Genomic DNA, 22,942 nt, shown 5'->3' on the forward strand with positions numbered 1-22,942 from the left:
AAGAAAATAACAGTTCATGTGGAAGAATGAACATCCTACCCATCCCTAACAAATCTATGAGCAAAAGTCAATATGAGAATAACAGTGACACATTTAAAACAGGATTTCTATTCTACTTTTAAATCCTCTCAGGTTTTGGTACAGATCACAGTAAAGAGAGAGAAAGGATATGTGCAAAGAAATTAAAAGCCCTTCCTGAGTCAAAAGTGCATCTCTCTTGGGCATGGCTGCAAAGGCAACAAGGAACAGATTCGCTGAGGAGCGAGTTCAGAGCCAAATGCGCAGCTTTGGTAGATATGAAGAGATACAGGTTTATCTTGAGGTACGACACAGACCTCAAGATGTGCATGGGCAAGACTTCTTGAAAGATTAATTGTTCACATCTTCCCTCAAATGCTTTCCAGCTTGCCAGCGTGAAAGCATCACAACGGGGCTCAGCAGTTTGTTTACAAAGAGGCCCTTGGGAAAATGAAACAGAATTAACTTATTTATTTCAAAGGGATAAATCAATTTGTGCTGCCCCATTCTGTGGGCGTACTCTCTTTCCAAACTAGGGTTTTCCACTTAGCTCAAGATCCTTTCTTTCCAAATAAGCTCAGCTGAACTAACCACCTTGCAATTTGGAGCAGGAGTTGACTGGGTATGTAATGGAAAAAGGACAGAAAGACAAGTGAAATCTTTTATTGAATCATAGCCCCCTGAGTTACAATCACGTTTCTCTGCACTTAGGATCAGCTTTGCTGAATGTTGTATTATGGAAAAGACAAGTGTATAAATAGGGAGTTAATAGCAGTTCATCCTTCACTGCTGTGCTCCATGCAATGAATGGAGCTGGAAACCCAACCCAGACTTCCAGTCTCCGTGGTTGCCCACAATCCCACTTCATCCCTCCTTGCCACAGCGACCTTAGGAGATCTATCATGAAGAAGAGCAAAGTTTTGCCACTGGGGCAGATCAAGAGAAAATGTTATGCCCCTTGCTAAGTGCTGGTGAGGCTGGACCTGGAAAACAGTGTCCAGTCCACCACCCCCCTCCCAGTTCAAGGAGGATGTGAAGGAATCGAACAGGTCCCATGGAGGGCTTTGGAGGTGGTTAGGGATGGGGACAGATGTCCTGCAAAGAGAGTCTGGGGAGCTGGGTCCCCACCTTGTTTGTCCAGCACAAGAGGGGCACTCTAAGGAGTTTTTTTGCCTATTGTCCTGTGTGCCCCCATGTTCAAAGAATGGTCACACCTGTAGAGCCCTCTTTACCCACCCGCAGTGCCATCTCCACCTTCTTCTCCTTCACAGCATTGTCCACCAAGACTGGTGTGGCCCTTCTTCCAGCTCCATTCGGGCACACTCAGGTCCCACAGCTGGACCTCCTTTCAGGTCCAGCTTAAGGGTCCTTGCACTCTTACCCTCACTGCCCCAAGCCACAGCTGCATTACGACTACAAAGTCACCAGCAAGCGTAGGGAACGTAGATTAAATATCCCTAGTGTGGGCGAACCTCAGAGGGAAATTAGCAACTGTGAATCAAGGAGATGAAATTCAACATACTAGAAGGTTTAATTTAAAAAAAAAAAAAAAGGGAAAAAACCCTAATTGCAACATGATTTAAATTTATGGAAGTGGTAAAAAATGCATGAAATCATTTTAGCCCTTATTAGAGGAATATATTTATGTCCCTCTATTTGAACTTCCTCTTTATCAGGAGATACTTCCCTGTCTTTGAAGACAGTTGAACTTTCCCTAGTTATTTGACTAGTTGGAGGAGTTATTCAAACATTCTCTACCATGAATTTGAAATAAAAAGAAGGGAATAATTATAATCAGCCATTCACTTGCATTTGCTGGGCTGAGCTGCTTCTGCTGTCGTTTTTTCCTCTTCATCCCCCTCTCAACTCAGATAATGCAAAAGAAGAACTGGGGATGAAAGTGCCGGAGGTTCACCAGCTCAACCCATCGATATCTGACTGCTGACTGGCGTTGACAATCTGTCCCCTGCTCTCTGGAGAAGAGGACCTGGAAAGAGGCTGAATCACAGGAGGAGAGCGGAGCATCTGCCAAAGACGTTGCCTTGCTCAAGCCCTGCTTTTTGTCTGTCTAATGCCCAGATCTTTCTCCACATCTTAGCACTGTAGGCTACATTTTGTAAAAGACAAGGACAGGACAGCAACACTGCTTTTGACTGGGAAGGTGGACTAAGGCAAAAAGAAGCAAGCGCCTCTCTTAGTTACATGCTTTATTTATTTGGGAGAGAGGCTCCAACTGCCTTTGAGGCTGTATATTTTGCCATCGGTGGCAGATTTATCACCAGCATATGAATACTTAACGTAAGCCTGCTTATAGATTAACCCCTATTCTTTGGGGTAAAGGTCTGGATCTGCAGGTGTATGCGTTGGAAGACGTGTGTCAGCACGTGCGCATGTGCATGCTTGACCACGAGACAGGCAGGGAAACGCAGGGCCATGCACAGCTGAAGTCGCATGCTCCCCTGGGCTCGCCGCTCCGACGCGGCCCTTCAGGAGTTTCACCGTGCCGCTAGAGCATCCTTCGTTATTTATGGCGATGAGGCCAAGCTCGTCCTGGGAACGGCGACCCGCTCGCGCGCGTGCAGGAGAACATGCCTCCACTTACTATTGCATGCCTTCCTATTGCACAGCCGTCCTTCCTCCAGGACTCCCTCGCAGACAAGACCTTCGTTGGGAAGGGGCTTGCAGGTGCGCATACGGGTCTGCAGGCCTCCCCCGCAGTCCTTGGTGCAGTCGCCCCAAGCTGACCATGGGTTCCAACCACCTGGGCAAAATCCAGAAAAGCCCCGTCAGCTTCGGTGAGAACCCAGCACCCAGGAAGCCGAGGCAACGCTGGCCTGGCAGACCCTGCAATATATCCACTGCCAAGCCCCGAAACTGGGATGTCTTTGAATGTGGTAGGATGAGACACCGTGGGGTAGCCCAGAAATCAAGAGATAGGAGGGGAAAGGAGAAGCATTGCCTTTTCATTGACTTCTCTTCAACTGTTCCCTATCTCTAAACAGGGACTTTGCCTTCCTGGAAACTCTGCCCCATTTCTAACCAGTCCAGGTCTTCCTGTGCCTGCTGCGGCAAAGAGGTCCCCTCCTCTGGGAAGACCCTCTGCCCATTTTGTGGCCTGTTGGCTCCTAAACCCAGAAGGCACTTGCTATAAACACTTAAAGACACGCATCCAGCATCGGTGGGCTTGTCTCTCCTCCCTCTTCCCCCACGCAAACACAGATGTGCAGACAGCACAAGGCAGCTGGGAAGGAACAGGGGTCCCACCACCCATTCCCCTCCCAAAAGGACACTCCTTTTCCCCACACTGCAGATACAACCAGCCACAGAGAGGCACCGCTTTCAAGGACAGCTTTGGTGGGGGAATAATATTTCCCTCCAGCACCCTTGCAGCAGCCATGGGGAGCAATCTGTGAGCACCATAAGATGAAGGTGCATTTTTGGCTTCCCTTCCCAGCCATGGTCATTGCCAGTGGTCAGCAACGTGCAGCTTTCCCCCTTGTACCACCAGCTACAGCCCTGCAAACTGATGGAGCCAGTAAGATCCTTGCTGCAGGGATGATCCTGCCACTTCCCTGCATCTTTCCAGCTTGTTGCCAAGACTTGGCCCTGGTGGGATGTCCATAAACGTTGATGGCAGGATGGACTGTGAAGACTGTTTGAATCTGGCTTGCCTCCCACAGTCCAAAGCCTTACAGCAGGGAACCTGCGGGGAGCCCAGCAAGGCAGGGTTTCATGTTGTAAAAAGACAGCAGGGGAACATCCAAGCCCTTCAAGTGATGGATAAGCTGTCATATCCCTCAGTGGTCAGTTTGCTCCTCATCGGCCATATGCAGCAAGCTAAAATCTGCTCCGTAATAGGCCTCTGCTTCTAACAGCTGGTGACTTCTTCTGCTCCATCGTTTGCCCACCTCATGGAGAGGAGCAGAGGTGGCCCTTCACCCCAGAGGTGGCCACTCTTGGCTGCTTTTCCTGCTGTGCATTCTCTCATTAGCCACAGCTACCCTTGGAGATACTTCAGGTCCAAGAAATTCAGCTATGTGCCGTGCTCAGGCACAGATAATGAGCTAAAGATGTAGTTTTTTGAAGAGAGGAAACGTTGGGAGAAAGATAAATGCTGCTTTCTGAAATAAAAATGAAATAAAGCTCCTTTTCTTTTTCTCACCAACAGTTAAGAGATTTCAGAGATGCAAATGATCCATTTCAGCTGACCCAGCCTCCCTGTATTACTATTTATGAGGCAATGGAGATCACAGCTGTCCTCTGAGCTGTGGGTTCACCTGCTCCCTACACACCCAAGGCAGGACACCAGCCCTGTCTGGAAAAATGAGGGTCCTCAACAGCCCACATAGGTGCCAGATCAGAATACAGGGACCTTACCAGCACCCCCTTGCACAGGGATGGGCAGATGCTCATCCACCTCCACAGCATAAAGCCGTGAGTTCATACTCTACTACCGCCAGCCCAGCTGTGCTCTAACTTTTACTTCCAAGACAGAGTGAAAATAAACACGTGCTCAGCAACATTCACACTGCTGAATGCAATGGAAGCTGCTTAGATACTTAATAAAGAGAGGAACATGGAAAAATAGAGCACGATGGAAATGCAGGCTAGCGAACCTGCCAGCAAGGTTCTCAGAGATCCTAGCAGCAGCGTGGAGGATGGAGTTGTTACTGGCACACAATAAATATTTGACCTTGAAGACTGTCTTTCCCTTTAAAATCACTTTCTCTGCTCGTTCCTTTGCTAAACAGCACAGGGAAACAGGCTTGTCTTTCCCGTTTCCTGATGGGAGACAGATTGTGTTTCAGTTGCAAGAGAGGCCATTGCCATAATGGCAGGTATCCTGATGCCTTGCTTGAGCTGATATATAAGGTGTCTATAACCAGACACATTTAGGAGCTAATCAACTCCTTGCTTGCCCTTTTAAGGATGTCTTTCTTTACTTTCACTCCCTTGCAGATTAGGAGTGGGGCTGGGGAAGGGAGAAAGCAGCTCCACACAAGCCTTGGCTAGGCTTGTGATTTATTTGCTTGGGATGCTTTTTGAGTCAAAAAGCATAATCGCTCCAGTGTCTTAAAAAGTTCTTTTATATTGTGTTTGTAAGCAAAATACAGACTGGTTACCCAGACCGACTGGGGACTGGTTACCCATGGTGTCCCCAGTTTGATGATGGATTATTCAAACAGGTCTGCATTTCAGGGCATAACCTATTATAATGACATTAGCCCCCTAAAAATATACAGAAATAGATGCTGTCTGGTCTCACTACAGGAAAGAGTGGGGGACAGCGTAGGTTCCAGTCTTTGATTTCTTCTTACTCTGCTTATTCTCAGCAATGAGAGAACCAGTCAAAATAAGATAAAAACCATCATGATCTCAAACCCTTAACTGGAATGAGATCTATTTATGAGGTTGAGCACAAATAACTTCCTTCCTTTCCTTATTCCTCAGTTTCCATCCCATTTGTGAGTACTAAAGAGAAGCTTGAGAAGTACCAGAGCACTTATTAAATCAACACAGGCATTTATAGCCAAGACAAAGGTATTCCCCACTTTATGGAGTAGTCCTTTTTTATCATCAGGTTGTCCCATGGTCCTGACAAATGAAATACTGCATGTTATTTATCCTGTTTATTGGCTGTCAGATAAACCTTTTGAAATCTCCCTTCTTTTCCTGGGTCTAGTCATCCAGTGTTTCAAGTGATTTGTCTTTTTTAGTGGTGCTGTAAACAAGCGGTTAAGGGCCTATTATATGAAGTTATACCCATCCCATCTTTGAGGGGGAAAAAAAATGCTGTGCCAAGAGTGAAACACTTGGCTTTTCTGCCCACTACTTGAAAGCATCTGGCTGGTGGAAAGGGGTGGCTGGGTAACAACAAGCGTATGAGCTACCACGGCTGTGGAACAGCTGAGCTGTGGCAACACACATGTTTTTAGCCCAGCGCAGATGCTGCAGAAGAGACACGAGTGGGATTTTGTCACTGCAGTGGCTGCACACTTTTCCCATCACTCAGTTCATCAGGAGTGACTTGTTGAGCTGCAATGACCATTATGGACTCCCCATCTTTTAGGAAACATTCATTCCCGCCTGTCTGCCGCACAATTTCCTGCTCTGCCCCTTCTTACATTTCAAGCATGGAGTTGGAGGAGACCTTTCTGATGCTGGGAAGCAAGTAACCCATGTGAAATACAATGCAGAATCCTACTGAAGTTAATGGGACCCTTTGCAAGTAGTCCCTTTTGCCCCTGGAGTCCCATTTCATCAGCTCTCAACAAACTGCTACACCCCGCTGATCGATGCGGGTTGAGTTGCCATCTGTCCTTAATCCAGAAATAATGAGTCTGCTGCAACTGCTTTATGAAGGATTTTGCTTTTCAAAGGCACTGACTCCTGTGAAGGTCACACACCCAACCCGTTCCCACTCAGCAAAGTTTTGCTCAGCTACAGCCTTGCAGAACTCCAGACCTTTCTCACTTTGCTCTTTATTCCCTTTAACTGGAGTAGCTGTGGCTCATGCGTCCAGCTCCAGAGGTTCCCAGCACAACCAGCAGCTATCACCTCAATCACATAGCAAGGTTTAGATTGTATTTTTTATTTTTTGAGACAGGTGCTAGTTCCTAGCATGAGTTTTGCAAAGGCAACTGTTGCACATGAGGCTGCTGTTCATGGGACTGCTTTGAGTGCCATGGAGACTGTCATTCAGGGACACCTTTAATCCAGTTCCTAAAGGGCTTTTTGATCCTCCTCAGTCGGTTCTTATCATGATCACATACTAAAACAAATTACTTTTTATGCTAGGCTGACCCAATGCATTCTAATTCTCCACAGCTAAATGGAGAAAATTTCAAGATGGTCAGAATCAACTGGCAAGCTCATATTTGGCATTTCTTGTTCTGAATCTTAGGCAGAGATGCCAAAAGAATAGGTCTTTCCTACTACAAATTAACTGAAAGAACTCCACTTAGACACCTCGTCCAAACACCCTTGATCTTTGGGAAGATTTGCATCCCGATCCGGAGTTTATCTTTGCAGCTGACAGCTGCGATATGTCTCAGATGCCAGTCAGTCAATCATGCCTTTTAATTTAACAGCAATGCCTTAAATTAGATGACAGTGACAACAGCAAAAACTAAGGAATCAACACAAAACAATCAATAGAGCACAGCATAAAGGTCTTTGCTGACACACTACATCCATCTCCGATTTTGTTTTTTTGGACTTAGCCTCCCACTGACCCCATCTGCAGACACTTCTTGTTGGCAGCTCTCTCAAACTTGGCAGACCAGGACATCTTGTGTCTCAAAAACATGCCGAGACTACATAAAGCTACCACAGGTCTGTGTGCTGCCACTGGAAATATTTGTAGTAGACCTTATATCACAGTATCTGAAGACCTGAGAATCATTAGCAGTTTGCAAATGAGTGAAAAAGATGTTATTTCTTACGCAAATAAGGGGAAGGATACTGAAAGGAGATTAGGAGTGAGATTGTCTTATCCCATGTGAAAGTTAAATTTCTTATACAATGAGGAAAGCAAGAGAGCTGCTCCACTGGGTTTTATCACTCTCTTTTCTTACTATGCTGGGAAAGAGGAAGTCCGGAAGGGACTATTTTGAAGACAACCTTCTATTACACAAAACAGTGATCTTTCCCTGGAGAGCCATGCACTCATTTTGCTACTTCTGTAGAAAAAAGGAAAAAAAATCTTTCAGGAAGATGTCCCCTCCTCATGCCCCATGCAATGAAAGCCTGTGGCAGCACAAGTGAGTTGCTCCAGTGGTTCATTCTCTGCCCTTTCAAAAATAAATTCCATGTAACACTTTGCTGTTTTGCAGATTGTGCACACTAATATCAAAACTAGCCCCCCCCCAAGTTCCCTAAAAAGCAAAATCATTCATTCCAGCTCTTCTCTACAACCTTCCTCTTTCAGATGCCGAATCTTTTGATTAACAATGTATGAACATGACACCCCCATTATTGCTCTAGTGAGAAACAAAATGAAAAGGCTGGTGGTAAGTACTCTCTTCTGCCCACTCTCCATACTGTGTGTCACGAGCTGTTAGGTTATCTGGCTGATGACAAGTTTAATTAAACACAAAGACCCAGAGATGATAAAAGAAACATGATGGGCAGAGCCATCTTGGTAACCTTCTGAGTGAAAATGGACCACACACAAGGAGTACTCTCTAAGACGACAGATCAGTCCCTGATGTGAAACCCACTATTGTGAGTCATCGTGAAAGACACTCTTGGGAATGCCATGAAAACCAAGAGAGTCCCTTGCCTAAAGGGCTATAGGACTTATTGTCCTACAGAGAAAAGAGAATTTGGGGATGAGAGTTTGGGGACTGCACAAAACTTTTTACGGGATTCTCGGGGGTGGTGGGAGGGGAAGGCGGATTTGTGTACAAACCACTAGCAAACTTCAAGCTAGACTAGCCGGCAAGCAGGATGAGGAAGGACCACGACAGAGGCATCGACCTGTGCAGCCAAAATCATCCTTCCTGTGCTGTGTCTGTTTACTTCTGACAAACTCTATATTAACAACACCCGTAACCATACATTAGTACTCCCCTCAATGGAAAGGAGATGGGTGGGGATGGTAAAATGATGAAGATGCAATAAAAGTTAACAAGTGACCAGGGCAAGGTAACCAGGGAATAGCTGTTCATTGTCTTTTCCCATATTGGAATTGAGGGGTGTCAAATTAAACTAGCAGGAGGCAGGTGCAAAACCAATGAAGGGCGTAATTCACAGATACAGAGCGCTGTCATACTGTGCAATGCTTGACACATCATGAAAAGGTACCAAAGTTTCTATGAATACAAAAAGTAGCTAAGGAAAGGCATAAAAGAGAAATGCACCAAATGCTATTAGATACAAACCCAGCAGCTCTTGCTCAGAAGGTCTCTGGACTGCAAGTTGCTGAAGGCTGGAAGGATGCTGTATGCTTGTCTGGTTCTGATATTTTCCCTTGGTAGCCACTGCTAATGAGAAGATATTGGGCCAAGAGGCCCCTGATCTGGCCAACAAGATGGTTTCTGGTGCTTTCCCCGTTGCTTGGCCTCCTCCTACCTTAACTGTAATGCTATGACTCTCTTTCATGGAGATGTGCTCAGAGCACAGACAGCTCAAGTCAAGCCAGTATTCCTCACCATCATTCAAAAAGCTGCTCAGATCACTCACTTCTGGGTACGCAAACAAGTGATGTGATTTTTCAAAGCTGCTGAGTGGCCAAAGCTGTCATTGATTTCTGTAACACTCACAAGTCCCTGCAAATGAAGGCAGCGAGGCCCAATTTGGACAAACATTTAGGATCAGCTTCAATCTACCCCTGCTCTGCAAATCACTTAAGGAGGATGGAAATGAGGCCACAGTGCTCAGCTTTCAAGGAAACCCAGCATAAAGCTGTGCTTATTGCATGAATCCCTGCAAATGAAACACTAGGGATAAAGAGAGATTATTTATGTGGAAATGGTGGGGGAGGTGGGCAGGGAAATGAGAAAGGGAATGTTTAGTCTGGAGCAGCAGATCAAATAAGACCGTGGAAAAGTCTTCCCCTAGGAAAGCCGTAGAGGCCTAATCACTTAATTTATTTCAAAGCAGAGCAGGCAAAATATCAGAGAACAGACTTGTGAAGAAAAATCCAGCAAGCACCACCGGGGAGGAATGAAATGCTTTCCCGCCCTGAACCTCTCTGATACTGTATAAATCACATCAGAGCTGAGTTCACACATTATTTGCTTCTTCAAGTTATTGCAGACCTCGGTGCAAAGCACAGAGGGGACATATTAGCATAGACACATGCGTGCTTCTGTACGGTGATAAATATATGAACACATTAAAATCTAACTGTGTAGCCCAAGTTGATTGAAACCTTTCCTGATATAAGTGTCACTATCTATTTTCATAAAAGCTTGTTCAAAAAGGAAATCAAAGAAGAGCATTTGTGCAATTTCCTTTCATATTCCATCTGCCCTGGCTTGAAGGGCTTCAGTTTCACCAAAGGTGTTTTCACCTTTTAAAAGGTATAAAGCACTTACAGAACACTGCATAAACCAATAAATGCCGTGACATGTTGTAACACCCAGAACTTTGCAAGCCCTGTACAATTTCAGCTTGTTTCCTGAACAGCGTTTCCAGCTGAAGGATTTCTGTGGTTCCCAAGACCGCAGTTTCTCAATCCTCCACGAGCTACGACATATTTCTCTTTGCAAGAGCCCTGCAAGGCAGGGCTGTGCTATTATTACCTCTGCAAGATGAACCGGGGAGGAGCTGAAAAGCTAGAAGACTTGCCCGCAGTACCACAGGGCACCTGCTGTACAGCACAGACAGAAGTTAAATTTTCTTAAGGTAAGCGTCTTACAGCAGGACAGAGAGTAAATCACCCAGGAGGACAATCCAGGAGTCAGGTGTCCCCTGCTCAGAGCAGTTTTGCCAAGGAGACGCCGCTCTGCAGACACTATTCGTGGCTCACAGCACTCCTGGCTCCACTAACTGCTCCCAAGACAGAGCCAGAAACGTGAACTCCGGCGCAATGCTGAGGCAGCCGCCTTGGCAGTTATTAAACCAAATATTTAATGACGTTTTGATACGCACAGCCAAACCCTCTTCACACAGAGATGTCAGTAATAAGGATTTTGCCTGGAAGGGGAACGGAGGCGGCTGAAAACCACATGAAAGCGCTCGGTGTGTGTGCACCTCTGAGGAAGGCTGGCGAACAAGCAAATTGTCAGCAGGCATTTCTCCCTTCGGTGTCCTCTCCTTCGCAGAGCTGTCGTTTACACTCATCCTGCAGTGGGAAGATGCTAATCCTGGCTGCCTTGCTGAGCAGAGGCTGCCTTTACCAGCTCATCCTTTGACACGTCGTTAGTGTTTTTCATTGCGGAAGGGAGCAGGCTTTAGGCTTGTCTCTGTGTGTAGTTTCTGTCTCTGCTCTCTTATTAAGTGTCCTTGTTAAGAGGGGGACAGATAGAATGGTCGGGTCACATACCACTCGGGCAAGGTGAGTGAAAAAAATCTGGGGGAGTGAAATGCTGATGTGTGTCTAAGGGGTTAGGACACAGAGCAGAGAGAAGCTTATCTACAAGCCAAATTGGGGGTCGATAAGGACTGCATGCCCAGGGAGCTCAGGAGGTCACTTTGCTGAGAAAAAATACCCAGCAGCGTCCAAAGACAATTAAAACAGCCCTTGGGAGAGATGTTGTCTGAACTGGATTGCTTGGGACCAGAAATTGCATTGTACTGGTGAGCATCCAACATCTTTTATTGGGTTGACCACTCCCACTGGGATCAGGAATGACATTATGGATTAATGCCGAGGACCAGTCTGAACATGGTAGGATCCAGTCCCAGCCTTGACAACTACGGGAAGAAATAACGTAGAGCTATGTCTGCACTTGCATTGCACGCAGTTTAGAGGCACTGTGTAGCATACAGGGCTAAATCTTTCCCTGTGTGCAGCCGTGAACTGCAGAGAAACGCAAGCTTTCACCTCCACACAGGTCTCTGAAGGTCATCTGAGGTATGCTATGAGCCTCTGAAACACCTCATATCTCATTGCTACTCATTTTCCACAAAACATCTCTCTCTTCTCTAGGATACCAATTACAGTGGGCCATCTGGTAGGAGATCAGGTCCTTGATATCATAAAACTTGAAGTTAGCCATGAAGTCTTTCATTCACTGGTCTTTGCAGGGTCTCTGATTTATTCGGTGTTGAACAGCCAGTATTCCCATTCTGCTTGCTCTCAGTCTGTGTCATTCCAAGCATTAATTGAGCACTATTGGTTACTCAAACTAATTAGAGCATTTTGGAAATGGAGGAACTTTTTGAATATGCCAGTGTTTAAGGTAGGCAAAAAAAATCCAAGGCGTGAGCAGATCCACCTTGGGAATCCTGGCTACAGATGAGTGAAGGGGATTTATTATATAGCAAACACTTGCAGTCAGTGACAATGGTTTCATCAGTGTGTCCCGTGGGCACCTGGGACCACCACGTACAGTCCAAGGAGAAGGCAGAGATATGTTCAAACCATTGGAGGCACCCAAATGAAAAGCTGCCACAAGATTGCTTCATGATAGTTTAAGGAGCCAGCAGCAGCAGTTCTGCATCTGGGATAACGACCACATGGTATCCAGCATGCCTTAGCATCAAGGGTAAGAAACCAATATCATCAACCTTGATCAACATTATAATTAAGGGGTTAATATTGATCTTTTGACATTGATGCTAAGGCGTGGTAGATGCGTTGCGTCATTAGCATCATTGCTGGCAATCTGAAGTTGGGGCACTATAAAACAGACTGCAGGCACAGCACTTCACTCACAGATCCCTTAGAGACACTGGATTATAACGATTAAAGCAATTCTCAGCCTGATTCATAAACAACTGATCCCAAAGTCATCGCCTTTTCTATCAATGGTGAGAGGGGATTACTCACACATGCCTGTTATGTCCTTTCAAAGTCCCAGGGTGACACAAGGAAATGCAACTCCATCTGGTCCTGCAGGAAGCAGACTTGTGGTCTTATATGGTGTTTTTTACCCTGAAAACTAAATAGGAGATGAGCTCTTGTCCTTCATAATGGATTGATGCATAATGGCCTGTGTGGCCATGTTACACTGCTCCAGGTGAGGTTTCCCTCTGATTTCTCCTGTTATGACTGCTAAAAGAAAGCCTTTACCCTAATGAACGTCAGAAGAATCTTCATGAGCATTTTCTAACCCTGAGTCTGCTGAGCCAGAGATACCTATAATCTTCAGCCAACAGAGATCAAAGTCTGTCCTGCTTAAAACTGTTCTTTCCTACAGGCAAATCTGACATGAAATTCCCTTGGTCTGAGGTCCTGCTTAAAAAAAAGGCACAGTATTGAGATATTATATCAGCACAGATGATGAGGAGATGCCACAAAGGCTCAGCATTTACCCAGGCATTTATAAATGTTTTTTTCTGTTATTCGTATTTGTCATTTATATTCCAGCAGTGTTAAGAGGCCTTGAGTAAGATGAGAGCTGTCCTGGGATTGGCACTCTACAGGTAAAACAGTCACAGACAGTCCTTGATCCTAAGATTTTGCATTAGACAGTGCCTAAATACTGCTGTGATTGGTATTACAGAGCGAGAGAGGTGAATGTGCATGGAGAGGGAAGAGGAGAAGAGTAGGTATATTAACAGATACACAGACTACTTTACAAATTATTGACTGTACTTAAATGTTAATCATATATATGCATTAGCTATTTTTTCTATGCAAAAACGCAGACAAACATCGTTGAGCTATAAGATTTTCTGCACAAACGGGTGGATTCTGAACAGACCAAGGATGTTATTTTCCTCCCAGCACATTCCCTAAAATTGAGTGGAAATTAATCCATACGAGAATAGAGGATGGAGACTGACAGCGGAAGATTTCTCTGTATCCTTTTTTCCTTTTGTCACCATTAGTGCTCAAAGAAGTCAGGAGTGGTTGGGTTATTGTTGATTGCCAGGACTATTCAGGATGGAGAGCCAATACACCAGGGGATTCATTTTCCTTTAACACACCATGAAACTAGAAACATGGCTAAATCCCGTCTGAATAACCACATGCATACAACCCTGGGAGTTCAGCCCTGCTCTCCACTCCTGTCTCCATGACTTGTATCTGAAGCCATGAGATACACATGGCTCCTGTTGCACATGGCACAAAAGGATCATGGTGCTCGACTCCAGGTGAGAGCTGCAGCCCCCACCAGCCCCCAGACCAATACCTGTTTGACTTCAGCCTATCTCAGCATGTTTTAGTCCCATCATTTCTCTCTCTGCAGCTGTCCACACCAGCTTTCTGATAAATACAATCCAACACCTCCCCTAGAAATATTGACTGCTTGTCCAGCAATTCTCACTCAGTACAAAGCAAACAACAGCTAGTAATTGTATCTACTAATTACCAGTGACTGCTGTCTGAGGAGTCGTGTCATGTTTTATTTTTCCCTGTGGTTGTCTGGGATGGTCCGCGATGGCCAAAAGCAGAATACTGGGTGAGGGACAGATCTGCACTGTGTGTCTTCAGAGGGTTCCCAAATGTCTCAGGTTGGATACATCTTTCCTGAGCACATCAGTATGAGTCAAGAGCAACATCTACTGGCCGAGATGTTTAGTAAGACCAAGTGTAGATCTAGCACAACCCATGGACTTTGCAGACCACAATACATCTGTGAGATATTTTTAGTTAGTACCCAAACACAAGGGTTAGCACCAGCGCTTCCCAGCTGTGGAAGTTGTCACCAAAACAAATATCTCAGCCCTACACACCTGGACCTGGCTCATATCCATGCTTAAACTAAAAATTTGCTGCTCAAGCCCACTGTACGCTGGGTAGCGCGTCCTGGTAGACAGTAAGTAGTTTTGTATCACCATGTCTTCACAGCATAGTCCTTCTTGCACTTCCTATAAAGCGTTCTTGGGCTGAAGCAGTCTGAAGGTGAGTCACAGTCCATCTATTGCCACCAAAGCTGCAAGAAACTTACAGTGGGGGTATTCAAGTGACCTAAATTTAGACATCGAAAATAAAGGGTACAAATTTGGAGGCTAGGCCTGTCTGCTGGCATGGGGGAGCAAGAGCTAACAGCACGCATCTGTGTATTTCAAGGTGGGGACTCAGCATAAAAAATGATGCTGGTAAAGCTGGATTATGAAGAAAGACATAAGGAAGGGGCTTCACCCTTCAAAAGCATTGGTCCAGGTGTGTTAAATTCAGCACTGTTATCAGCCCTTGTTCTCCCTCAGCCTGTCCCTTCACAGTCCTTCTCAAAAGAGAGTGCAGGAATATGTGTGAGTGAGAGAGAGAAATTGGTGAAGCTACACCCGAAAAATGGAAGCAAAAAAAGACTGTGACTTCATCTTACTAGGAAGACTGAGTCTAAAACTCATTAATAACAGGCATAACTCATGCCTCCATCTCTGTGGCCTGGAGGACAGGGCCTTTTGGGCATTGGTGGGTGAACAGAGCTCTAAGGAACCCCAAATCAATTACACATAAAATACAATTTCTTACCCTCTGGAGAGCCACTTCTCCCTGCAAAGCAAGATTTTAAGGGAAGTAGGAGCAAAGCACCTCGTTCTATATTCTGAGCTCACTACAACATCACATATAATTGCCAGAGAGGGCAACATCTCAGCTAGTTTTAGAGGTCTACGGTACCGATGTGTCTATCTGTCTGAGCCCTTCATAATTAAAAGAGGGAAATAAGCACTTTTAGAGTGTAGGCTATCTATTTCACCATCTCGCTCTGGAGTGAGATGAATCTTACTGCAGAAATGCCTATTTTCTCTCTGTTGGTTGTAGAAGGAGACCAGATGACCTCCTTAGACATCGAGGATGTCATTTGGTCAGATGAATCCTTCTCTCATAGCATGGGGAACTGGGAGATGGCAGAGAACCATAAGTGGTTAAAACAAGCAGGAACCACAAGCCAAAACTGAATAAAATGAGAAGAAACAAGCCTGCCTGCTGCAGGCAGGTGGTGAACTTGCTCTGTATCAGTGTCTTGCCTGCTGACTCACAGCCACATCCAACTGTCCATTTGGCAGTCTCCCTTCAGGACAAGGTGTCCGGGTGTTCCTTGCAGACAAGTATGAAACAAGGACACCTGAGGTCTGCAGGGAGACGTGCCCTTTGGATGGGTAGGAACCAGCAGCACCACAGGACCATAAGCCTAGTAACTCAAGATTTCTGGTCAGGCTTGCTAGAAGTCTGATGTATGATCTCAGAAGAGTCATCTTCCCTCTGTCTCTCTTCCCTAAGCTGGTGAGGGTCTCTGATCATGATGAGGAACATGATGACATAGAAGGGTGCTGAAACTGGGGAGGAAAGGCAAATTTTGCTCTTTTTGACCATGATCTACAGACACAGATCCCAGCTGGAAGCAGTCCTCTGTATATTTTACTGAGCCTGGTGCAAACCAAAGCCCATCAGACACCTCAGTTCCAAGCTTCATCCAGAGAGGGACCATAACTAAACCCACCTCCTTGCATAGGCATGGTACCTGTCAACATAAGCAGGTAAGACAGAGAGTCAGGTTCATTTTCTGCTTGATTCTGGTCCATAGATGATGGCACAGCTGAGTCCTTGTTAGGTCCTTTTAGGCTTCCAGCTCCTCGTAGGGAGGACAGGCAGGTTCTCAGAGGGAAATGGGTCACCCAGCTCCTCCAACCTTCCTCCAAGACCAGCACAGAGAAATGGTGGTGAGTACCCAAGGCCAACGAGAGTGGAACAGAATCAGGATGCTCATTAAGGCTTATTTTACCTCTTCCTGACAATGCCTGACCTTATCGAATGCTTTGTGGCCGCTACAGTGACTTCTACCTGGTTTCACACCCAAGTTTATAGACACAGCTTCAGCACAGCACTCTTGGGAAAATCAGGGAAAGGCCACAGACAGTTTGAGTCCTCCTTCTCCCTCTGCCAGGCTGTAATCTCCTGGTTACAGCAAATAGCACATGGAAGTCTTTAAGGGAAAGCGTCTCCTTGTGCATGGAAAGAAGGAGTCCCCCTTACGTCTAACAAAAAAAGATTACTCGCAGCTACAGAAGCAGTGGGGTCTGGTTTCAGACCCATGCTTCCCAGCTGGCCCCTATTTCTAGATAATAAGTTGAATCAAAACACTGCATCTAAGCAGATGGGATGGTTGAGGTTTTCTGATCCCTGGCTGAACAGGCACACGAGGATGCACACAGGTAATGCGTGAGCAGAGGCCAAACAAAGAACAGAACATAAAACCAAGACAGGAGGGGCACTAACCTAAAGGGAAAGGTTGAGCTCTTGTGTCTCCTTGAATAATGCAAGGAGCAAAATACTCTGTTACCAGCCTAGGGAGCAGACAATTAAAACACTACTTGAAGCAAATGTCTCCTGACTCTGGCTCAGAATTTCAATTAGTCTGCAAAGTCTTATTGCACTTAAGTGCAGGTTAGTGACATTTCAGGAAGGAGAGATTGATTGGGAGCTGGGTTACAGCTCAGCCAGCAGGGATCATGTCTAGGGGCCTGTCCTTAAAAACAATGTGTGATCTCTGCATGGCATTTTCCTTGTTTAGCTCTTTTATGTTTCCTCTGAGAATGAGTAATCCCAGTAGCCAAGAGCTGTGTCCCCTCCTTTCAAACAGTGCCTTATTTTCTTTCCTCTAATCTTTTCTTCCTATTGCTTTTTTTACTTTCGTCTGATCTTTTCTTCCTATTGCCTTTTTTTCTTTCCTCTAATCTTTTCTTCCTATTGCCTTTTTCAAGGTTCTTTAAGCATCCTTAGGTGTCCAAACAGTATTTCCTGTAGCTCTTCCCTTCCTCCTGAAGTTGTTAACCTTTTCTTGTCTCAAGAATTAAGCTCTGACTTCCAGGAAGCTATTTTCATGCCAGTTTACCAGCTTCACAGAGCCAAAGAAATCAGGAGAGTGTCTGCTACTTTTTGACCCTGATGGGCAATGACTTTTGGATTGCTGAATTTGGCAAAGCTAGCAAAGAAGAGGGGGGACATATTGCAGAAATATCACAGCATTACCCGACCAATTACACCTGCAGGTACAAACAGCCTCTCTCCATCTACACTGGCTGCAAAGCAAAATGGGAAAATACCCTCAGCCAGCTCAAAAAAAAAAAAAAAAAAAAAAAAAAAAAGAATTGTTGGAACACATCTAGTGTGCATGAGGGAAAGGCCAGTAGCTGGTACACCCAGGCAGGACCAGTCACCAGGTCCTTTTGCATAGAAGATCCCTGCTGTGGTTAGATGTGCCTAAGATAACTACACTTTTTGGGAGACATGCATGAGATAGGAGCCAAACAGGGCAAGGGTTAACAAGCACACAAATACAATAGATTTTCCTGCCATAAGTGAGTCAGTGTGAGAGACAGGATTTTTTCCATAAAGCATCCCCAAATTCATCTCCGTGCGCCAGCCAGGCCTCTTTTGTCACCATTTCTCATACATCTATACACAACTGCACACACTATTAAAAACTTCACCCCCAAGTGAAACCTTCCCAGAAAAAAAACACTCTGATCTAGCACTTAAACTCTAGCATAACGAAAAACTCTACCAGGGACACACATTGAAAAAGATAAGGAGCAATACAAATAATTGGATAGGGTTAAGTTTTCTGCTACAAAAAGCTGTAGGTAAACGAGTCTCATTTGGACCCATGATGGACACATTGATGGCCAAGCTGAACATGTGTTGTGCTGTTAGCTGTATCTTCTGCTCAGAGGTGGTGACTTTATTTTTTAATCATCATAAATGGATTTTTTTTTTTTCTCCATAAATCTGCTGGTTTCTGGACCCATGGACTCTTCAGTGCTGGCAGTGTCCTGCAGCGAGTGGTTCCACAGATTCATGATGCGCCGCCTTGGCATGCTGGGCTCACCTACCAGCCAAAAAGCCCTGCTGAAAGCCAGGATATATTATCTCAGTAGGACACTAAGCTGTGTATATGAATTCTGGCTGGCCTGGAGACAGACTGCAAAGACAAAGCTTTTACAAATACTGTTTTAAATGCACCCCTTCTTTCAGCCACCGTGGAGACTGTACCAGCTTGTGCTGGATCTGCTGGGGCAGAAAGGCTGCAGCTCCAGAGGCTCTGCATGTCTCCGGGTGGGCAGAGGTAACCACTGTCTGTGAACAAGTCCTATACCAAAAAGAGATGCACAAGATCAATACTGACTCTCTTAGCTTTCTACAACCTTAACTATATAGCCTCCAAAGATGCTTTTGCACATAAACATCTGTGTACAGGCATGCGCGTATCAGGAAAAGACAACCGACCGTGAAGACATTTTTCCTCCTACGTGGTCAAACCCTCCCAGATAAAACTGCCTTAGTCCAATCTCTCAGTATGGTCATTTTTGCGGTATGGACTTGCATCAGAAGAGAGGCAATAGCGTTAGGCAGCAGCTTCCCTCTCAAGAAACAAACTGGCTGCAGTAAGGCCAGCTCTCATCCTGCCTTTTCCATTAGGGTCCCAAACATTGCTCATGCAGGGTTTGCAGCTCCTTCCCACCCCTCGTCCACGCATAAGGGATCCACACAAGCACCTCTAACCTCAGACGCGGCCAGCCTGCACGCAGCAGACCTAGCAAAAACCTTTTTAAAAAGCCAGCCTTTGCCTTTGGGAGTGGACTTGATTGTGCTGAAAGGAAAATATTTGCTAAAGAAGGTCTTGCTGCGTCCTTCGGGGATCCCTGCACATACAGGTTAAATTACGGGTGCACTCTGCTTGCAAGCACAGGAGTAAAACTTTTTTTTTTTCTTCACCAAATGGTGTTCCCTTCTCCCTTGGTCAGCTATGAGAAAGGTTTCATTATCAGAGGAAACTCCATTTTGTGTCATCACTCATGCTTTCCCACAGAGCCATTCATGGCCCACATGAACCACAGCCGCTCGGAAACCACCCCGGACCCTTGAAAGCATCCCGGAGGTTTCCAAACACCCCTTCAACAGATTGTTCCTCTTCGCATCTGTGGAGTAAGATGGATCGATGGGGGACCCAGGAGGGTTATTTTGCCCATGAATTATTTACACCCACTGGGTAATATTTCATTTTAGACTGGCCTTGTTTTACGCTTGTAATTTTTAATTCTTATAATTCCACCTCCAGCAAGCAGAGGCTCCTGAGAGCACTAGATTATATCTCAGTGGGCACACTCTCGAATGCATAAATAACCTCTCCTCTGCTGACAGCACATGGAAGATGGGCTGGGCTTTCAATGAGGTTAAGTTCCCCCCCCACTCCCTTAAAGGAATCTTTATCTCTGTGCAGCTATTCTGTAACATGCCTGTTTGGTAGCAAAAGCACTATTTAAATGCAAATGTTGACTTTTTGCCAGGGACTGGAGGGAAAATACTTGTCTAATGATGTCCTTCCAAAAGTACAACTGGTGCTGATTTTAAAGGAACTGCATCAGAAGGAGTTGGGATTTTGGTTCCTTGCACTCCCAACCACTGCTCCCAATGTTATCTTCTACCCCTTGAAGTCATGCCTATCTTTGCAAGGAAAAAAAAAAAAACAAACCAAAACACAACATATATATATATACACACACACAGGCTAAACTAAAAGCAAAGCAGTCTTTTGATAAGATTTCCCCTTCTTCTGCCCAGCCTATCCAATGATGAAGGAGACGGGGCCACTGCACGCTCACTCCAGTTCAAGATGTTTGGGTTTTGGTTTTTTTTCTCCTCTGTCTTGGGACAGATGTTTCAGATGTTAAATGTCTGGGTGACAGGGACAGTAAGGTGACTGTTGGGCTGGGACCCACTTGAAAGGGAAAGAAGTTGGCTGGCAGGAGGGGGAAAGGAAAGAGGAAATTTAAACTCAGGGAGTAGGTGAGAAGGAAAGGAGATCTGGGGTGAGTAGGAAAGGGAAAAGATGCCTGGAGCAGGGTGATTAATATTGTCTGAGGAAACCCACTGTTTACTGTTTTGTACCATTTTCTTCTGTTGAAATACTGATTCTGATTTAAAGCAAAAATTAGGCAGACCTTCGAGACATGTTTGCAAAGGTAAATAGCCTTGTGATGCTGAAAGACGACCAAAGTTAGGCCAAACAGGGAGAGGGGAAGAAAACCCAAATACCCAACCAATATCCCCACAGAATTGCCTTCACCCACAGCCACAGAGCTGGCAGCAAACACATATCCTGGGTTTAATTTTGGGCCATGTCCACTGCTCCCCATAATAAAGTTTCATGTAGGAGCAGGAAGGGCTCAAAGCAATTGGAGACAAGGCTTGTCCTCTCCCCAGATGCATGGGCTTCATCAGGAATGGATGGGGCAGAGAAAGTGCATGGGGACACCACAGTTTTCCTCAAACGGAGAGTGTTGGGTAGGGATGGATGTGCTACAAGCCCTGGCATACACGGGAACTGTAGCACAAGCTGGAAGCTGGGACAAATCACATGTCAGTGGAGGCAGTAGGTCTGTCTGCATGATGGACCTCACCAGCCAGACCAAGGCTTCCCACGTCCTTCCCCCCCTTCCCATCTCATTGCTTGGGCTCTGCAGGCTGATGGGTTTCAGTCCTGGTTTTATCTGCTGTGGTTCGGTTACCAAGGAGACAACGATCTGCAAGGGGGAACCTTTGTGGCATCCAGGGGAGGAAAATTGATGCAGATCACTCAGGGGTTGAGGATAGCCCCAAGCCCAGAGCTCAGGAGCAGAGAAGCATTTGCCCTGGCCCATGTGAGATGGCCAGGCAGGCTGCAGTCTAGGGGACCTCCAAAGTACCATTTCAAATGAAATCAGTGTATCTGCGGGATGAGGAAGAGTCAGTCTGTCCTTAGCACCAGCTGGAAATTCACATCCTCTGGGAAATGCAACTTGATAAAGTTAGAAATCCTTTGTTTGCCTGCTCCAGTAACCTATGAAGTGTTAGACATCAGGTCCAATGGTTCAAGCAAAGCAGGCAGCAGTCTGGGGTAACAGACCCATTGCTGTGGCAGAACAACAATGGCACCAGGACTCTGCCTCATCCCTCTCCCCTCAAGGACCCACACACAATAAAGAGACCCTCAGCAACCTCAGCTCAACACCACTTAGACCATCCAACCAGAACACCACAAATGAGAAATGGTCTCCTTGTCTAACATCACCCTGTGGCCCGATGAACTTGTTGAAGAAATAAGGATCATGATGCCTGCACTCTCACTAAAGCTCCTTCAGCTGAGAAGAGCTAGACAGACAAGGCTTCAAGGCAATAATTCTCCTTAAATCAGAGCTAATTTTTTTAAAGCGGGCTAGAAAGGTTTTGCAACCTTCTGCCAGCGTCCCGGCTTTCTTTTTCCCTTACCCTCCATGGACCAAGTAACTATCACCCTGCCCAAACATTTGCCCAAACTTGGATGGAGTTGAGAGGTGCAGCAGGAATGGGAGGCTGCATTGCATTGGATGAGACACATCTCCAAACACAAGGCTTGTGAAGGTTTAAAAAAACCCCTTGGCTGGAGCACTGCAGCTCCTGTTATTCCTGACTTGTCTTTACCAATCACTTGCTGCAAAGCACGGGAAAGCACTGAGACAACACAATCCCTCTCCCTCCTTTGCTGCCATAACACCGCGGCTCAGAAAGGCTCCCTCCAGCAGGCAGAGCCTTTCAGATTTCCTCCCAATCCCCACCTGATGATCAAATCATGACCACGTGTCACAGTTTCAGCCCAGCTGGTAACAAAGCACCACACAGCCACTTGCTTACTCCTCCCTCTACAGCTCTGGTGGGACAAGGAGAAAATATAAAGAAAAGCTCGTGGGTCAAGATAAAGACAGGGAGGGATCACTCCCCACTTATGGTCACAGGCAAAAACCAGACTCAACTTGGGGAAGAAACAAGATCAATCTAAATTGCTACCCATCAAATCAAAACAAGGATATTAGGAAGTAAAACCAAACTGGAGAACAGATTCCCCCCTGCCCTCCCTCCTTCCCACCTCAACTCCACTCCCAGATTCTCCACCTCCTCCCCCCAGCAGCAGGGAATGGGGGTTGGGGTCAGTTCCTCACACCTTGTCTCTGCCGCTCCTTCCTCCTCAGGGGGAGGAGGACTCCTCACTCGTCCCCTGCTCCACCGTGGGGTCCCTCCCACGGGAGACAGTCCTTCACAAACTTCTCCAACATGAGTCCTTCCCACGGGCTGCAGTTCCTCACAAACTCCCCTGGCGTGGGTCCTTCCCACGGGCTGATCTTCAGTCCCAGCCTGCTCCAGCGCGGGCTTCCCCAGGGAGCGGCGGCCATCTTGTGGGGCATCCATCCCCCTGCTCCGGCGTGGGCTCCTCTCTCCCCGGGCTGCAGGTGGGCATCTGCTCCCCCGCTGCCCTCCATGGGCTGGGGGGGGACAGCCTGCCCTCTGGTCTCACCCCAGGCTGCGGGGGCATCCCCTCCTCCCCGCCTTCCTCACTGACCTCGG

The 22,942-nt window shown here is 46.2% G+C and overlaps 1 protein-coding gene across 13 annotated transcripts in view; it reads right to left on the bottom strand.

Moving 5' to 3' along the window:
* The window catches only part of ADGRB1 (adhesion G protein-coupled receptor B1), a 285,424-nt gene that overhangs the window by 158,813 nt on the left and 103,669 nt on the right, over positions 1-22,942 (bottom strand). For 11 of the 13 annotated variants that reach the window (XM_030011701.1, XM_030011703.1, XM_030011695.2 and 8 more), the window contains exon 3: positions 2,621-2,779. The exons of the other annotated variants lie outside the window; for them this stretch is intronic. In XM_030011701.1, coding sequence (XP_029867561.1) covers positions 2,621-2,779 — 159 coding nt within the window. The remainder of the gene's footprint in view (positions 1-2,620; positions 2,780-22,942) is intronic. 13 annotated transcript variants of the gene reach the window in all.

The sequence above is a fragment of the Aquila chrysaetos genome, chromosome 4, assembly GCF_900496995.4.
Source record: "Aquila chrysaetos chrysaetos chromosome 4, bAquChr1.4, whole genome shotgun sequence".
Lineage (NCBI taxonomy): Eukaryota > Metazoa > Chordata > Aves > Accipitriformes > Accipitridae > Aquila > Aquila chrysaetos.